At 31.9% G+C, this 16,890-nt stretch overlaps 1 protein-coding gene across 1 annotated transcript; it reads right to left on the reverse strand.

The window, feature by feature from the left end:
• Window positions 1–9,257: 9,257 nt before the first annotated feature.
• Window positions 9,258–10,550, reverse strand: LOC134268850 (putative ankyrin repeat protein RF_0381). The gene is made up of 3 exons (XM_062751092.1): window positions 10,096–10,550; window positions 9,835–9,933; window positions 9,258–9,737 (listed from the first exon to the last, which is right to left on the reverse strand). The coding sequence occupies exons 1-3, from the start codon at window positions 10,412–10,414 to the stop codon at window positions 9,361–9,363; spliced, it is 795 nt and encodes a 264-aa protein (XP_062607076.1). The 5' UTR covers window positions 10,415–10,550; the 3' UTR covers window positions 9,258–9,360.
• Between the last annotated feature and the right edge of the window lie 6,340 nt (window positions 10,551–16,890).

A 16,890-nucleotide genomic window follows, 5' to 3' on the forward strand; every position in this document is an offset into this window, starting at 1 on the left:
TATCGCGGGAAAAAAATTGAAAAGTAGTAAGTTTTTAAGCTGTTGATTTTGGTAAAATCTTGTGATTTCAAATCTTCCAAAAGTTCCTTGGAATTTTTTAGCATCCATATCTGATTTACTCCACTTCTCGAATATATTGTTGCATCTACAGTACTCTTGAGGTTTCTCCTTCACTACTGGTAATATCTAAGTGAGGAGTAAAGAAAGAGGCTTGATTGATATTTACTGGAACCCGTTATTGGAAGCCAATATACATAAGGTAATTCAAATTCATTTCGGTTGTTTGGAATATTAAATATATTCAAAACGGACATAATTATGATTTTGAAGAATTTCTTGCCTAGATAGGGAATTAGAGGTACAGTATAAGTTGGATTATACATATAATTAAATGTAAGTGTATATTGTCATTGAGAATTAAAGCATCTTTTTAATATCAGAAGAAGACTTGTGTGCAGAATCAGAATGGTTTTTAACAAAGTAAGTTTGAATATGATCGGTTATGTAAGCATTTTTGTAAATTTGCAGAATCCATTTTATTGTAGATGCAGAGGTGTATTGTGACCAACTGCATCGTTTTAATTTATTGTAGAACATGTAGAAGTGGTTAATAAAGTGTTGAAATGCAAAAGATTTCGAATCAAGTTTGATTTAATTTTTATCAAACTATTGTGATGTCAACTTTCTTTGGTTTATTTAGTATCCACGTTTGATTAAAACCACATCTCAATATGAATTTGAACATTGCTGCCGAAGTTTCTCCACTGTTTTGTTAAGATGGTTAAATATGTCTCCATTGCATAATATTTAGGTGGGTGTTCCTGTTCACGAAAATTGTTGTTCTCTTATGTAGAATATGTAATTTTTCATAGGGTGTTTTTTGGAGAAGGGGATGATGAAGCAAAGTTATTTAGATTAAATTTGGTATTAAAATATAACATTAATCGATATATGTAATTAGGGACAATATTATTCGAATTTCTATTTTTAACAAGTTTCTTTTGGACTGTTTGACCTTAAGGATTTTTTCGTTTTTCTAGAAAACCTTTAACATGCCCAACTGACATGCTGTTCGTGATTGTTTAATATCTGAAATCTTATAATGACACAGAATATCTTGTCACCAAGGAAATGTTTTTTCTTGATTAAAATTGAATGCTGTCCGTCAAAAACGACGAATAGCGTCTTTTGTCATGATTGCGCTGTTCTATTTATCTGTTCTATTTATTTCACAAGGGGAACTCACGGTGTTTGAAATCGTGAGTAAAAAAATTAAGATGCCAAAACAATCATATGTAATCATAAAGGTATCATCACACATTTGGCTTTCATGCCAAACGATGACTTTGCTGTTAAACTTTTCACCTCTCTGAAAGACTATTCATATATCACTTTATTAAACCATAAAAAGTGTCTCGCAAAAATGCCCTCTAGATATATATGCTGTTTAAGTTTTATTCTTTAATACATAATATTATACATAAGGAATAACCGATACAAGAGGGGGATGGGGGTCAATGTTAATTTAAATTAAAGTATGAAAATTCCATAAGACTTTCATATGAATATTAGCATCTCAAAATTTTAATGAAAAGAAAACATGTTCTTGATATGTAACTGCTCTTCGACGAAAAAAAAAACCATTTCGTGTAACAACATTATGTAGCATAATCCTGTTGAAATATCATTGATTGAAAGATGTTACATCAATCGATGTCTGGTTGTGAGCAGTATTAATGCTGAATAAAAATTCCACAGTCCTTGTAGGTCTACCCGAATGCATTTTTTTTCTTTTCTTATCAATGTTATTTTAATGTTAACAAGAATTTTGAGAAATCTACGGCCATAGGGTAATTTTTGGAAGATATGATCTGCAATTTCGAATTTCAGAAACGTACGACTTTCCAGTCGAGTAAACAACCATTCCCCATATGTATAATTAACCAATGAACATGCTTTTTTTACAGTTAAGTCAACTGCATTTTCAATAAAAATGGAACTCAAAAATTTTCATATTTATCACCTGAAATTATACTTTTTAAAAAATAATTCTGTTTCTACAAGCAAGTAAAAGCTGCTGGAGTTTCTCATTGACAATATCTATGTACATTCAGTCTTTACAGACAAGCTAGGTCTTCCAACAATCTGTTAGAATTCTCAAGCTCACTGTTTCTCTATATCCCCAGACTTATTATTTTATACACACCGCTTCAAAAGAGGGAGGGTATATAGTAATCGGGATGTTCGTCCGTCTGTCTGTCCGTCCATGCATCTGTTACTCTTTGGGGTAACTATCTCTTATCCGCATTCCTCTTATTCCACTGAATGAAATTTGATGAGACTTTCAGAGAATCTTTTTTACATAATGCCATTTTTGTACATCTCCATAATATTTATATGGCAGGCGGGGGTATCATTTAGTGAGCTCATTGCTCACAGTACCTCCAGTTTAAATACAGAATTTATTCAAATACCTCTAGAAAAAAAGAAGTTTCTTTAAATTATATGATGAGGTGTATTGACGCATTGTATTAATTTTCCTTCGTACGAGGGCTGTTCAATAAATATATAATGTACTCGGTGCTCGAAAAGAAACAAAAGACACTTTTCAATGATTTAGTCATAAAGATTTCAATCAAATATTCTCTTTTAATTAAAACACATGCCCGTTACATTTGTATCCAATTTCTTATTGTGTTTGGAAGTCATTTTGAGTATGGCCCTTCGTATACTGGAATATGGCTGATCCTATGATTTCACAGACTTGTTTTTTCTTTCTGAAAGGTGTTTTTTTAAGTTTGGAAAATGAAACAAGTCAAAGGATGAAAGATCTGGCGAATATTGTTGGTGTGACAAAACATTAGCTTTAGAACTGTTTATCCCAAAATCTCTTTTCTCTTCATGGCGTGTTGGTTTGGACGCTGCCATGAAGAAATTCAATGTGGTGGAATCCTGATTCAGGTTCCTAAACCTCTTATAAACCTTTAGATTTTTTGGCAAAAATCTGCTTTTTTGACTTCTCCAGAAATTGAACCGCCTCCCCAAATAAGAATTTGAACAACAATACCACTAATATTAGAGAAAATGGCATATAAAACTGACTTTGTGCTCTTGAAATTCTTTGCTTTTCTCAAACCTTTAAAAGAACTATATGCGGTATATTGCATATGTTTGCCCCCACAAAAGTCAAATTTTGAAAACTTCCTGAAATGTGCTGAATTCAATAAATTGTACGAGAAATATAAGTTAACAGAAAATATTATAGTTCCAGAGCACTGTATTCACAATTTCTGTTTTTATGACGTCACAAACTAGTCCGATTTTATATCCTTTTTCAGAAAGAGGACAAAATGGACAAAATTTCAACAATTTAAGCTTTAAAATTTATAGAGCGCATGTGTGTTCAGGAACAATATTGACATATTTCATTGATATTATCATTCTGCACATTATATCAAAATATTTATCTTGAACACACATGCGCTCGGTGACTATTATTTAAAATATCGACGAAATATGTACATTTTTCTGCAAAATTCATAAAAAACTGAAATTAACGTCATATTTGTGACGTCATTACGTACATATGACGTCATTACTTATGAAATTATTCAGTGCTTTGAAGTCAGCATATACTCCCCTGTTTAAGGACTTAATTAAATATTTACTCCATCAAAGTTTGATTTTGGGGGGCAAATGTTGGTTAATACCGCATATAGTTCTTTGCTGTTTTTGTCAAGTGCATCTTATTGTAAATTTGTTTTGAGGGTTTTAGGCAATGGATTCAAGTTTCATTATCTGTTTGAATTTCAGACAAACGTGGATAACTACAATTTCTGATTTTTTAAAATAATTGTTTAGATATTTTTGCACCCTGTCGTTTTAATTCATTTTGCAAACATAGGTTACCCATTAAGTACTAAGCTTTTTTACTGTTAAAAGTTTCTTTAAAAACAGTGTGAACTACCCCCAGTATAATGCCTATCAAATTTTCTATGTGTCTTAAAATCAATCAAACTTCATTAGTGATTATTTGTTGAATTTTGGAAAACAGTACATTGGTTGTTGTAAGTCCTAGTCGCCCATTATATATGCCCATTATATAATTTTTGTTCATTGAAATCACCCAGCTTATGTGTCTATAAAACAGACATTTGTTGCTGTAAATTTCACACATTTCAATGAATATTTCTTTAGGATTCTGAACGAGTTTTACAGCAGCTTTAATGAGGCAATTAATTTCACTTTAGTTTACTGCTTCTTTACCATTCATTTTTAATGCTGTGTCTCGAATAGTCCTTGTTTTCCAGCTTCTCACTATGAAATGAAAAGTGGTCACATAAACTGTTTTCAATTCATTAAAGATTTATTCATGAGAGAAAGTCAAGCTAGATGTCATATGATTACTATGCTGTATGTCATAGAGTTCAGGACATTCCTTGGAGTTTAGATAATATAAAATTGTTCTCAATGTCATTTCAAACACTAAATAATACTCGCAATAAACAATTCAGTGTGTACAAATAGTATGTAAAACGTTAGTCAGCATTTGACTTAATGATAAATTGTTTTTGCTGACAAGTTCATTGTATCGACTATAGAACTTACGAACTTTACTTACTTTAAACGAGACAATTGATATTCTTGTTACAGCAACCTGTTTGACAATATCTTATCTCCGTTTTTAAAACTGATCATACGTAGAGCCTCGCCCTGTGTATCTAATCATCTGAGAGATATAAACAACATATGCAGATGATGACGGTATATTGCTGCATACGTAAGGGAAGTTTGAAAAGTTAAAGTCAACTCGTTTGTCATAAAGCTTGATTGTTAGATTACCATTAACGTCTTCTTCCAAAAAAAAAAAATTGAAACAGATGTGCAAGACTCTGTGGTATCTTTTACTTTGATCTCACCAGAATATATCGTATCGACTTACATGTAAGAATGGAAATAACCATCGTTAATTGACAATACTTCATCGATATATCTAAATATATATATATCTATATTACTAGAAATATCTATATAAAATAGCCGTAAAGTTTTAAACTTCGAAAATTATTAAAACAATAATCTTACATAAAAGACATTTTATAGCTTGGGCAATCATTAATTGAAAAAACAGTACTAGTATTTAACATTTTCATCGGAGGTGTGGATAGTGTGTGTTTAGAATTCCCCATTTCCAATTTATTTCAATTTTCCAGTTTATTTTAATTAATAAGCTTTCAGAAGCACTGTGCTCCGAATAGTCGACTATCGTTCGAACAATGCAATCGAATGTTCGACTAAGGAAAATTAATATCTTGACATCCCTTATTGGTACCCATGGGAATTCCAATACATTGTTGGACATGGTCTCCGAAAACAATATAGATATTGTCAATCAGAATCTCAAGCATCAGTTTGATGTCAACTTCAGAGTAGACACAATTTTGCAAACAACCAATGACAAGGTGAGTAAATTTAAGACTTCTTTTTTTATTGAAAAATCAGTTGTTAATGATAAACAAAAGCCTGGACTTTAATTAAACGTGCGGAATAGTGTTGAAAAGTCGCAAGATTTAATGCTGCTGATTTTGGTAAAAAATTTTGATTTCAGGTTGTCCAAAAGTCCCTTGATTTTCACCACTTCCGAATATGTTGTTGCACAGTACTCCTGAAGTTTCTCCTTCACAACTGTTAATATTTTCGTAAGAAGTATAGGTCTTATTCTGAAAGTAGTTAAATAATATTATAATAATTTATCTTTGAGGTAAAGTAATTTTGCGATGTGAATGTAAATATATGCACGGCAGTAAACAGCAAATAAGAGTACTACTAATGTAGAATCGACAAAGGTGAAGTATATTATACAATTATTGCTGTTTTTTGAGGTCAATACCATGATTTAGCCATCTGAGAAGTACAATATTCACCGAGCCCGAAGGGCGAGGTGAATATTGTTCTTCGAAGATGGCTAAATCATTGTATTGACCGAAAAAACAGCAATAATTGTTTTATTATATGATTCACTGATAAAATGATACAGCTCATTACTTGTTAACTTGCATTTAAAAAAGTCCTAGCCCAATACAAGAGAGAAACAGAATTAAAATGTGAATAAACCTTACCAGTCGTATCAATTTGAAATGTTTTTTTATCAAATTTAGTTGCCATGAAAAAAATAATATAATGTCAGTATTTTTATAGGATAGAATTTTAAAGGAAGGAGTATTATCAGGGAAAACTGACAGCCAAAAAGTAATAAAAACATGTTGTTCAGTAAAAGTGTTTGGGGGGGGGGGGTCCTCTCTTACCACTCTCACCCTAAAATATATATTCGCTTATGTTTTACTTCACTTGAAAAAAAAAATTCACAGTCGTTTGAATAGCTTTCCAAAACAATTTGTATCAATTTGGAATTTCCCAATCTATTTTTAGATCAATGTGGAGGAAATAAATCCTTGTATTGACCTGGAACGTCACGTGCAGGTCAATACAACGTAGTATTTTTCTAACATAGTTGGATCTCAGCCTATCAGAGAGATGGAAATTATTCAATCATATAATAAATTGACATGTTCTTGTGTTTATAAAGAGTCAGTTCATTACATATGCGTAATGACTGTGTAATTGAAATAATATGTCTTCATGTTACGTATTTTCTTTACGCTATTTGTCAGAAGACAATCCCAAATATTCAAATATTATGTTTACATGTAGATCGAACTATCTTTTATTTTCAAGACATTATGACATCATCGATCACTCCCGCATGCAATAAACACAGGTTGATCTATTGGTGTCAGTAATTAGGACCTTGCGTATACAGAGGTAGGTTATGATCATTGACCGAAAAAAATGGGCGGTTTTTTTTTTTACCTTAATGAGTTATAACCACGTACGTTATAACAATGTAGAGTCCCATTGTTAAAATATTCTCCGTTAAGTACATAACTTTTAAAAATGTGACCGAAATCGGTTCAGCACAATGTACAGGTTTTGATATTGCTTACATTTTTTATATAAAACCTGGCATTGTTATAAATTTTTACTTTAAATATTTATTGGATTCTCATTTCATCTTTTTATTGACCGAAAAAAAAAACAAAGACTTACTTTGCATTTAAATCATGTTTTTTTTTTTTAAAGAAAGAGTGAAAGGACTTAGTCAAGCGCACACATTTTGGTTTAAAATTAAATCGGGCATTTCTGCTTTATTTGGCTTGAATGTGAACAGTTATGAGAAAGTAGCATATTTAATATATTTAAAAGCTTGTATTCGTTGATATTAACTGCTATACGTTAATTTCCTCATTATGCTGAGTTATAGTTTTATTTTTCTCGGACTATTGACAATGAAGAAGGAAGGCTACACTGTATCAAGTATTTTAAGAATCTGAGAGGTATGGTATGTTGCTTCATTTTAAGGACGCCAATGTTTATATAATTCAGGTTAAGGTGATATTTTTTATCACAACAATGTCCTGGGAAAAAAATTTCCTTTTTTCTATTTGTACAGATCCGGTAATAGTAATTAACCAACAGAATTCGTTCAAATTCCTTCCTATCATTATCCAAAGCCATATTGCTGAACAATTGGTTGAAATGACTTGCGGTATTCTTTATGAAGATAGATCTAAAATACACCTAGATTTCTCTGTTAAAACGAAAAAAAATCTGTTGTGGTCGACATTTAAGCATGTTTCTCTAATTTTAATTTGCAAAAGAAGAAATAAGATGTCATTGCCACCAAGGGGTCTGACATAGAGATAAATAAGAATACTTACAGATTATAGTGTTCACTAATCATAATTGTTGTTAAAGTCAACAAACTTTTCTTTTATTTTGCTATAATTGTCAGAAATTTCAACAAAAACTTCAAATTGACATGGAATTCTGCTCTTAATCGTAACATTTATTGTAATTGGGAATATCTAGTATTTGTCGCCTACTAGAACTTTATATCTAAGAATAAGGATTTTCTTATGCAAAACCTTTTAAGAACCCTCTTTATGAAACATAATTATAAACATTTGAAGTGAACATTATTTACTATAAAAGTGAGATCATTGTTCGTTTGTCATTTATCCTTAACTAGCTAGGAATGAAGGAGTATCGTCGGCTGATTGTTAACGAATAGTTTCATGTGTTCTGCTAGCTCAAAGAAAAGCTTGAAACGAAATGTGTTAGTGCAAGCAATATACCTTCATCATCTGCATGAAACATATGGAGATAATGAACAGTATTCCAGATCAAAAGTCCACAAAACAATACAAAATAGGAGCAGAACAAACTTGGACCTCCAAAACATCAGTGTTGGGATCTGATGCCATGGAGGAGTGAGCATCCCCTGCCGACCGGTCACACCCGCCGTGTGCTCTTTGTCATGATCAGGAAATAACGGAAAAATCCGTCGTTAATTCAGTGTATAGATAATTGACTAACAATAAGAATGAAAAAACGTCTGACATTGTCAGCATTTGACTCAATGATAAGTTGTATTTGCTGACAAGGTAATTGCATACGGGGTTCTCAGTTCATTTGATACACAGAAACATGCTATACGTATGAACAATTTTTTAAACGAGGTAAGACATTGACAAACAAGTTGCTGAAACAAGAATATCAACAGTTTCGCTTAAAATCATAATTCCGTAAGTTCTATGGTCAATACAATGTCCTTGTCTGGCTTGTCAGCAAATACAATTCATTATTAAGTCAAATACTGACTGACTTTTTCATGTTGTTAGACCATTATATACACACTGAATTGTCGACAGAGTTTTTGCTATTTTCGTAATCATGAACAGGAGCACACGGCGGGTGTGACGGGTTGATGGGGGATGCTCACTCCTCCATGGCACCTGATCCTACCTCTGATGTTTTGGAGGTCCGTATTTGCTCTGCCCCTATTTTGTCTTGTTTAATGGCCTTCTGGGCATGAATACTGTTCGTTATCTCCATATTTTTCATCTTGACCTTCTCTGATTTTCAATGTTAATGTTACTATAACATATCTGGAATAATAAAAGGAATATATACACTTGTATATAAAATATCGATTTTATACTCCTTTTTTTCATTCCAAATGCCAGCAAAAGGTGACGCATATTACAGACCCTGTAGGCATTTCAGCCATATTGAACATTAATATTAAATGCGCTTTGCAAGATTTGTCCTCATTCGTCACTGTACTAGTATCTTTAATAGATCTGTTTGATAAAAAAAATCACAAAGAAATAACCGTTTTTTCTTCCTTTATATAAATACAAAAATTAAGTGTACATAGTACATACACGTATCTGAAATCAAATTTATGATTAAATTTGAAATAATTCAAAGGATTTCAGTGTGCTTCTATAGCTGGAATCAATGAATATTTAGAATTGCAAAATTAGGCAAGTCAGTATCTCGTTTAACTGGACCAACACATTTCTTTTTCTTTAATAGATTTTTCTTCGAAAACGTAAAATTAATCTTCAAGGGTGCGAGGCTTTTCCTTTTCTCTGCTATTTTGTTTTTGACCAGTCCCTTCTTTTTCTTCATGTTGGTTAGAAAATTGATTAAAGAGTTGACCACAGTGCCGGACCTCTCAGATGTGGTCAGGTGATGCAGGTGAATGTTATCCTTGGTCAGGGATTCGTATCCATTCTGTATCAGGTAGAGACACGTGTTCTCTCTGCCTGTAGAAAGCGCAAAGTCGATGAGGGTTTGGCCCGAAATGTCTCTCTGATAAGGATCTGCACCTGAAGAACAAACAAGCATTAATTCAAAAAATAATGTTAATCAAAATGTAGTTTTTAAAGTTATTTTTAAATGAATTGATTTAAAAAATATATTTACCTGCTTCAAGGAGAGTTTTCACAATCAAAACATCATCAAAAAGAACAGCTCTCATGAGAGGAGTCTGGCCTAAGAGATTTTTAACATTGAGATCGGCACCTGGAAAAGAAATCAAGTATTAAGAAACATCACTTTTTTTAAATTGAACTATGATTTGGTAATGATATAAAAAGGAATGCAGTATTGTAGTACGTTAATTTATATTGTTTACTCTCATATCATTTTCCAATGCTAAATAAAATTTTAAAAGCTAAATCATACCATATTCTTTGAGAAGTTTTATCATCGTGATCTCTGATTGATCTACAGCTTCATGGATGGGATAATGGTTCGAATTGTCTGCTTCATTTGGATCACAGCCCTTCTCCAGTAACTCCCTGGCCAAGCCTTTATGTCCAAAACGAATGGCATAGAAAATCAAGGACTGTCCCTTAGCATTTTTTGTAGTTATCTCTTCTCCCATAGCAAACAGATTCTTGGGTTCGGAATCAGCTCGTCCACGTGCTCCCCTTCTTTCGAAATAAGGCGAAAAAGAAGGTAAGCTGGACGAAACTTTCATCTGCAGCCCTGATCTAGACATTTTTTATCGATTTACAGAGGTTACTTTATTCTTGTAAGAGAAAAAGTAATCTGATTCGATTGTATTTAGAATGGAAGAGAAATGCAACTTCTTTTCTGAGTCGAAGGATTTATATATAGTCAACCCAACACTTTCGTCATGAAGCTCAACCCCCTTTTCTCACGCCGTCATGACGACATGGTGGTAACCTTGGATCCCATTCATAGGTAAGCTGTTTACCTTGTTATATCCTACACGAAACAGCACGCGAGAAAGGCAATAAAGCACATCTGATGTCCAATCAAAGTGTGTGCGTAATAATTTATGTTTACTCATCACATAATGATTAACGATATGTGTAATATCTTGTTGTTATAGTTTACTACGGTTTTTCTTATGATTGATACCAACAAATGAATATTCAAGGCAAAACATAGAGGAAGGGATTTTTTATTTATGATATTGGTATTAATTGAAATAATGCATTTCCAGTAAACACAATAAATTTTAAAGCTTAACATTTTACAAGAGTAGTACAACAGTTTGACATTTTTGCCGAGGTTTTTTCGAAGAAATCGACCCATTTAACTGAAAACATCTGATGAATTATGTTTAAATTTAAAATAGAACAAAAATGATGATTTGACTATGAAATAATTCCATGAAAGATTCCAAATGTTCTGGAAATGTTTTTCATGAAATGGGTTGTATTTAAGATGCCAGGACAATTATACATAAAACGTTTTAATTTATTGATTGATTGTTGTTTTACCATGTTTACACCCTTTTCTCACTCACTCGATAACAGACACCAAGTGTTTTATTTAGAAATGTACTTGGCACTCAGAACTACAAAGAAGTGAGGGTTCTCTATCGAACCAACCCTTCTCATGACATGGGAATAAACTTTTTAATGTCATGTCCGAAAGACCATTGACTTTGGCTTCTGAAACCGGGCGCTACCCATGTTATATGTCGAAGGTTGGTTACCGTGACATACGTAATCAAAAATAACGAAAGGTGATAAAGAGAGATTCAAAATGTTCTTGATTACGTGTAACTGATTGTTGTTTTAACTCCCTTGTGAGAACTTTTTTTTCTCACTCAGATGAATAAATGATGAATACAAATGGAATATCCTTGTGGAACTTAACCTATAAACCTTACTTCTCCAATCTACAATAAGAAGTGAGGGATGTTTAATATATCGTGTTATAATTAACAACTACCGTACCACGAGATCTACGCTTTCGAAGTCTTAGCTGATAGACCAATGTTTCTCACTGAAAGTTTGGCCAAGGAACATTCATTCCTTTTGTTATACGTTCAAGGTTTGACGCGGAACCAGGAACAGGATTCGAACCCGTACCTTCCGACCACAAAAAAGTACGTACGTACCCTACCAATGGGCTACTGCGACCGTGTGAGGAAAATTAACTCTACTTTTACCAATTCATATATGCAGACACTACAAGAAATTAAAAACGAGAACAACAAACAGTGACCTCTCTTAAAAGCTCGCATATGGCAATACAAATTATGACCAAACATGGACTTCATTATCTCGTCGCGACCGTATCTCGTTTAAAAATATCAAACGTCCATATCGAAATGCATCCTCGCAATGTCATGAGTCCTGAGTCAACACAATACCGTTGTCCAATGGCCACATATTGACTGCGGATCATGCCAGGGGTCCAACGACAACGTATTGACCCAGGATCTCTGTATTGCGAGGATGATCGAAACAACTTCATATGCAATTGATTATGGTATAATGATACATAAATTAGGGAACTTGAAAATAGAAAAAAATTGAAGTCATCATGTTAATCAAAATATATTTAGTTGTTAGTTTGCCATCGAACCTTTCTCAAGTAAAACATTCAAATATGAAACACATGTTTTTCAATGGTATACATCGAATCAATGTAGGAATAAGTCGGAATATTGTTTACTGATAAGATATCGATTTATCTCAATGTCGAATAGAAACTACTTCCTTTAATGAGGTCTGCTAATTACGGGATACAATTGGAACCAATGAAAATTCCAACAGTTTGTAAGAAGACCTAGTCTCTGTAAAACTTCATGGATATTTTCCATTTGTAACTCAGGAATCCTTTGAATGATAACTTAGAATCAGAATGTTCTGTTACTGACCTATTATAAGATTATTATTATTCATATTGCAAAGAGTTTAAAGCAGTGTTTATGATGTAAAAAGTTATATAAAGTGTTGAAAAAGATCAAATTCATTGTTTAACAAAATTTTGCATTTCAAATTTTTTAATTGTCATTTTTTAATACCGTATAAGTGGAAATTTTAGCAAGACGCAAATTTAACGATTTCTCCTTCGAAATGGTAATTTATTTTTAGCGAGAGATAATTTTAGCGATTTTAAAATGCTAACTAAAGAAGCTATTACATATAAAATGTGATAATTAATTCTTAGTGATATTTAATTTTAGCGATCTCAGGACCCTCGCTGATAATGCCAAAATTAAATCCTCGCTAAAAATTCTACTTATACGGTATAATATTTCAACATCTGAGTAATAGGCACTTTTTAAAATCTGTTTTAGAATACACAGGAAATTCCTTCTTCATCGCCGGTTGTTAATACATGTATTTTAGTAGGGTGATGAAAAAGATTTGGTATAGCATCTATTAGCACCCGTTTTGTATCTTTTTAAGGTTTTTCTTTCAAAATTTATGAATTACAATATACCGGTATACTGGTAATAAAGATCATATTGGTTGTTGGGAATAATAAATAGATATTACACAAAACTGACATGTGATTCAGAGAAGCTTCCTTGTTAAAGAGGTAAAAGTCTTGAAATTTGTTACTTAATAATTAAAACTAGTATAAATATTGTTTTTACTTCGTAAAGATGTCATTATGAAATAGAAAAATGTAAGTTTACATGGAAGTTCGTCTAAACCGTGTATACAAATGCGTTAAAGCTTTTAAATAAATGCTAATAACGCCCGAATACCACCCAAAAAATTACATAAATTACTTAATCCAGATTGAAATTTGATATATGAATACTAGTAATATCAAACAAAGGTTGAAATTTCACGAGTTATTTCCTTAGATAATACAATATTCCTCTTCTTATCATAAGACGCCGCTTTAGATGGTGATAATTCATGTAAGAAATGAAAATTACTTCAAGCTTGATGAGGTAATGATATGTACAATGCTTGAATACATACCGAAAGCATGTTAACTACCAGTAAAAAATGATACAGTTTGTACCTTAGTGCATAATCTCTTGCAAAGTACATCTGATCAGCATTAAATGTCTTTCTTCACCAGTTTAAGTAAACATTTAAAAAAAAGCCAAACACCGCCTCTGACATCAGTGCATGATTATAAATCGTAACAATTCCGAAACTTAAACTCAGGTAGGTCTAGTAGATAAACACCTGCTAGAACAGATTTATAATTTTACGTCATCATGGGTTTAATAAATAGATGGCGGATTTAATAAGACATTATCGTGACAATATAAACAAATGATTAGTGCATGGTTGTAACAGATTATATTTAATTAATTAATGGATTTTTAAAAAATACTCCTCGACAAGAACACTGTATGATACGAAAATTGAAATAGGACAGAAAGGACTATTAAGTGTCTGAACTGTTGATATTTGAAGAAAAATATAGGAATCAAAATAATTTCTTTTTATCTAAATAATTTATTTTGACAGAATATCATTAGTAGTGATAATTTGAAGTATTATTAGGGCAGATGAATAAAATTAATGTTAATCGGCGCATTGGTGCCGCCGTGAACAGTGTTGAAGATCAAAAGTCCATTAAACATTGGAAGTACAAAAAACTATCTTTAATCCGTAGTCATTTACTTGCATGAAATATATGAAGATAACGAACATTATTCAAGCACAAAAGTCCATTAAATAATACAAAATTGGAGCAGAGCAAACAGGGACTGCCAAAAAAAAAAATCAGCGATGGGATCAGATGCCATTAAGGTGTAAACATCCCCTGCCGACCGGTCTCAGCCGTTGTGAACAGTGTTGAAGCTCAAAAGTCCATTAAATAATACAGAATTGTTTATTGACAATACATCGTCGATATATCTATATGTCGGTTTGAAAGCCACCGCAAGAGTTTTCTTTTCACGTAAAAGATTTTGAACGAATTCTTTTTCATATGATTACAAAATAGGTTTGTTTATTATCGGGCACAATTGGTACCGATGGGAATTCCAAAAGACTGTTTGAAGAACCCGTCCCCAAACACCACAAAGGTATTGTAAACCAGACACTTGAGCATCTTTTAATATCATCTTCAGAGTACTTGTGTTACAATCAGATTTTTTAAAACAAAAATTTATGCAAATGTCCAATGACAAGATAAGTTAATTAACGGGTTCCATTTTTATTGAAAAAAAAAGCAGCTGCATGTCAATGATGGCAGAAAGTCTGGACTTTAATTTATCGTGGGGAATAGCTTTATATATAAAGTTGAAAAGTTGCAAGTTTTTCATATTTTAGAATTTAATAAAATTGTGTGGTTTTAAATTATCCAAAAGATCCTTGGAATTTTTTATTATCCACATCTGATTTATACCACTTCTGGAATATATTGGTGCGCAGAACTCTTAAAGTTTCTCCTTCACTTCTGTTAATACCTTAGTGAGGAGTTAAGAAAGAGGCTTGGTAGAACATTTTTTGGAACCCGCTATGTATCTTTGTTTGCATATATCTATTACAATTAGCCATATAGTCTACATTTATTGGTAATGCTGTAAAATATAATAATTGATTGAGATATTTGATATTAAAAGACTCTCAAGATAGGACTATAATCTTAATTTAGGTGAGTATGATTAATATTTAGCATCGGTTGACATTGGTCAATAACTGATAACCGGAAGAATTAAATGACAAAACAATCGCCACAAACAATCTTAAACGGCTTACATGTTTTATCAATGATATGACGTTACTTTGTAATAGATTTGTATTATTGAATCCTCTACCACCAAACAAGGACATAAATGGTCAAACATTCGGACCCGTACAGGTAAGTGTATTTCCAATATAGGAGTGCATGAATAGAGATTAGAGACAGCTGGTCGTGGTATTTTGGAGGCTTTGCTTATGACCAAGTAAAAATAGGGGGAAAAAGTAAGTCATTCCAAACTACAATATTAGTCACAACTGCGTTTGTCAGAAAAGTCATTTTATTTATACATTAATAGAAATTAAAAGTAGTTTTATGCTCAAGTATTATGTACAAGAAGAGCATGCCTACAGGTACAAAAAGACCAGCCCTTTAAATATGAGACGTATAGGTTGCAGAGGTCTAAAATGAAAAGCGAAACAACCAAAAAATAAACCGAACTTTTTATTATTGATATTTTCTTTTTTGATTTGGTGCTTTGTGAACATTAATCGTTCATTAACCTTTTATCAACCTGTGCTTTTATTAACTCTGTATTGATGATTCATAAACTTTATTCACTCTGATAATTAATATTTTATTCATTTTCCTGCAAATGTTTCCTACGAGTAGAGCTTAAAGTATATAATTATATAACTTTATTATTAGTGCAAAAAAATTGAGAATTGGCCAATTATGAAGAACAGCATAGCGCTGAAATGTAACTAAAAGGTCTGAGGTGTTTTATCACATTTGATTTACATCTTTGAAGTAAAGAACACTTTTAATTATTTTAATAATGTTTATTGAGATTAATTTAGAGTTTTATTTTAATCAAGCTGAATGTCTTATGTACGGACACACTTGATGACATCCATATCATTAGTTTTTGTCATGACCTCATTTTACCTAAGTGAACCTGACGGGACAGGCTACATAAAGAAGAGTGAACTGCTTTTCACACCTTTTTACTTTTCTGATTTGTACGTTTTTCTTTTCGTTTTATTAAAGAGTTCCGCTTGACACAAGGTTAACTCTAATGCTCATCAGTTTTGATATACAGTATTTTTGTACAAACAATTTTTTATACCTTTGAAATGGATTTTTTTCCATAAAATTTATTAAACTATGTATTGAAATAATATTTATGATTTAATATCGGCTTGAAAACTTTTCTTGTTACAATTCTGTTCACAGAAATAAAACATGAGGAATTATTGAGACATATCTCCCATGTTCATGTAATACTGCAAAGGTGCAATGTGTTAACTTTATGCATTATACGGTGGCAGTAAATATAAAAAGTAAGGCGGTGAATAAGTTTTCGAAATGGATATCATTGTGATATATTAAATTGGAGATTTATTCAAATAGAGTTCACACGATCCATTGCATCGTTATAACTTTTGCAAAACACAACTTGAAAAATTTCGAATTTATTACACACCCAAACAATTTAATATTAAAAACTATTATCTTAAAAATATTCAAATTATGTAAAAATGTAACAAACGTACACTTAGATTTTATTTTGTTCCCGATATTCATTTGAGTTATTCAAATTTTCAC

Source organism: Saccostrea cucullata, unplaced genomic scaffold (genome assembly GCF_032062105.1).
Source record: "Saccostrea cucullata isolate Sc308-1 unplaced genomic scaffold, CSIRO_AGI_Scuc_v1 ctg778, whole genome shotgun sequence".
Taxonomy (NCBI): Eukaryota; Metazoa; Mollusca; class Bivalvia; order Ostreida; family Ostreidae; genus Saccostrea; species Saccostrea cuccullata.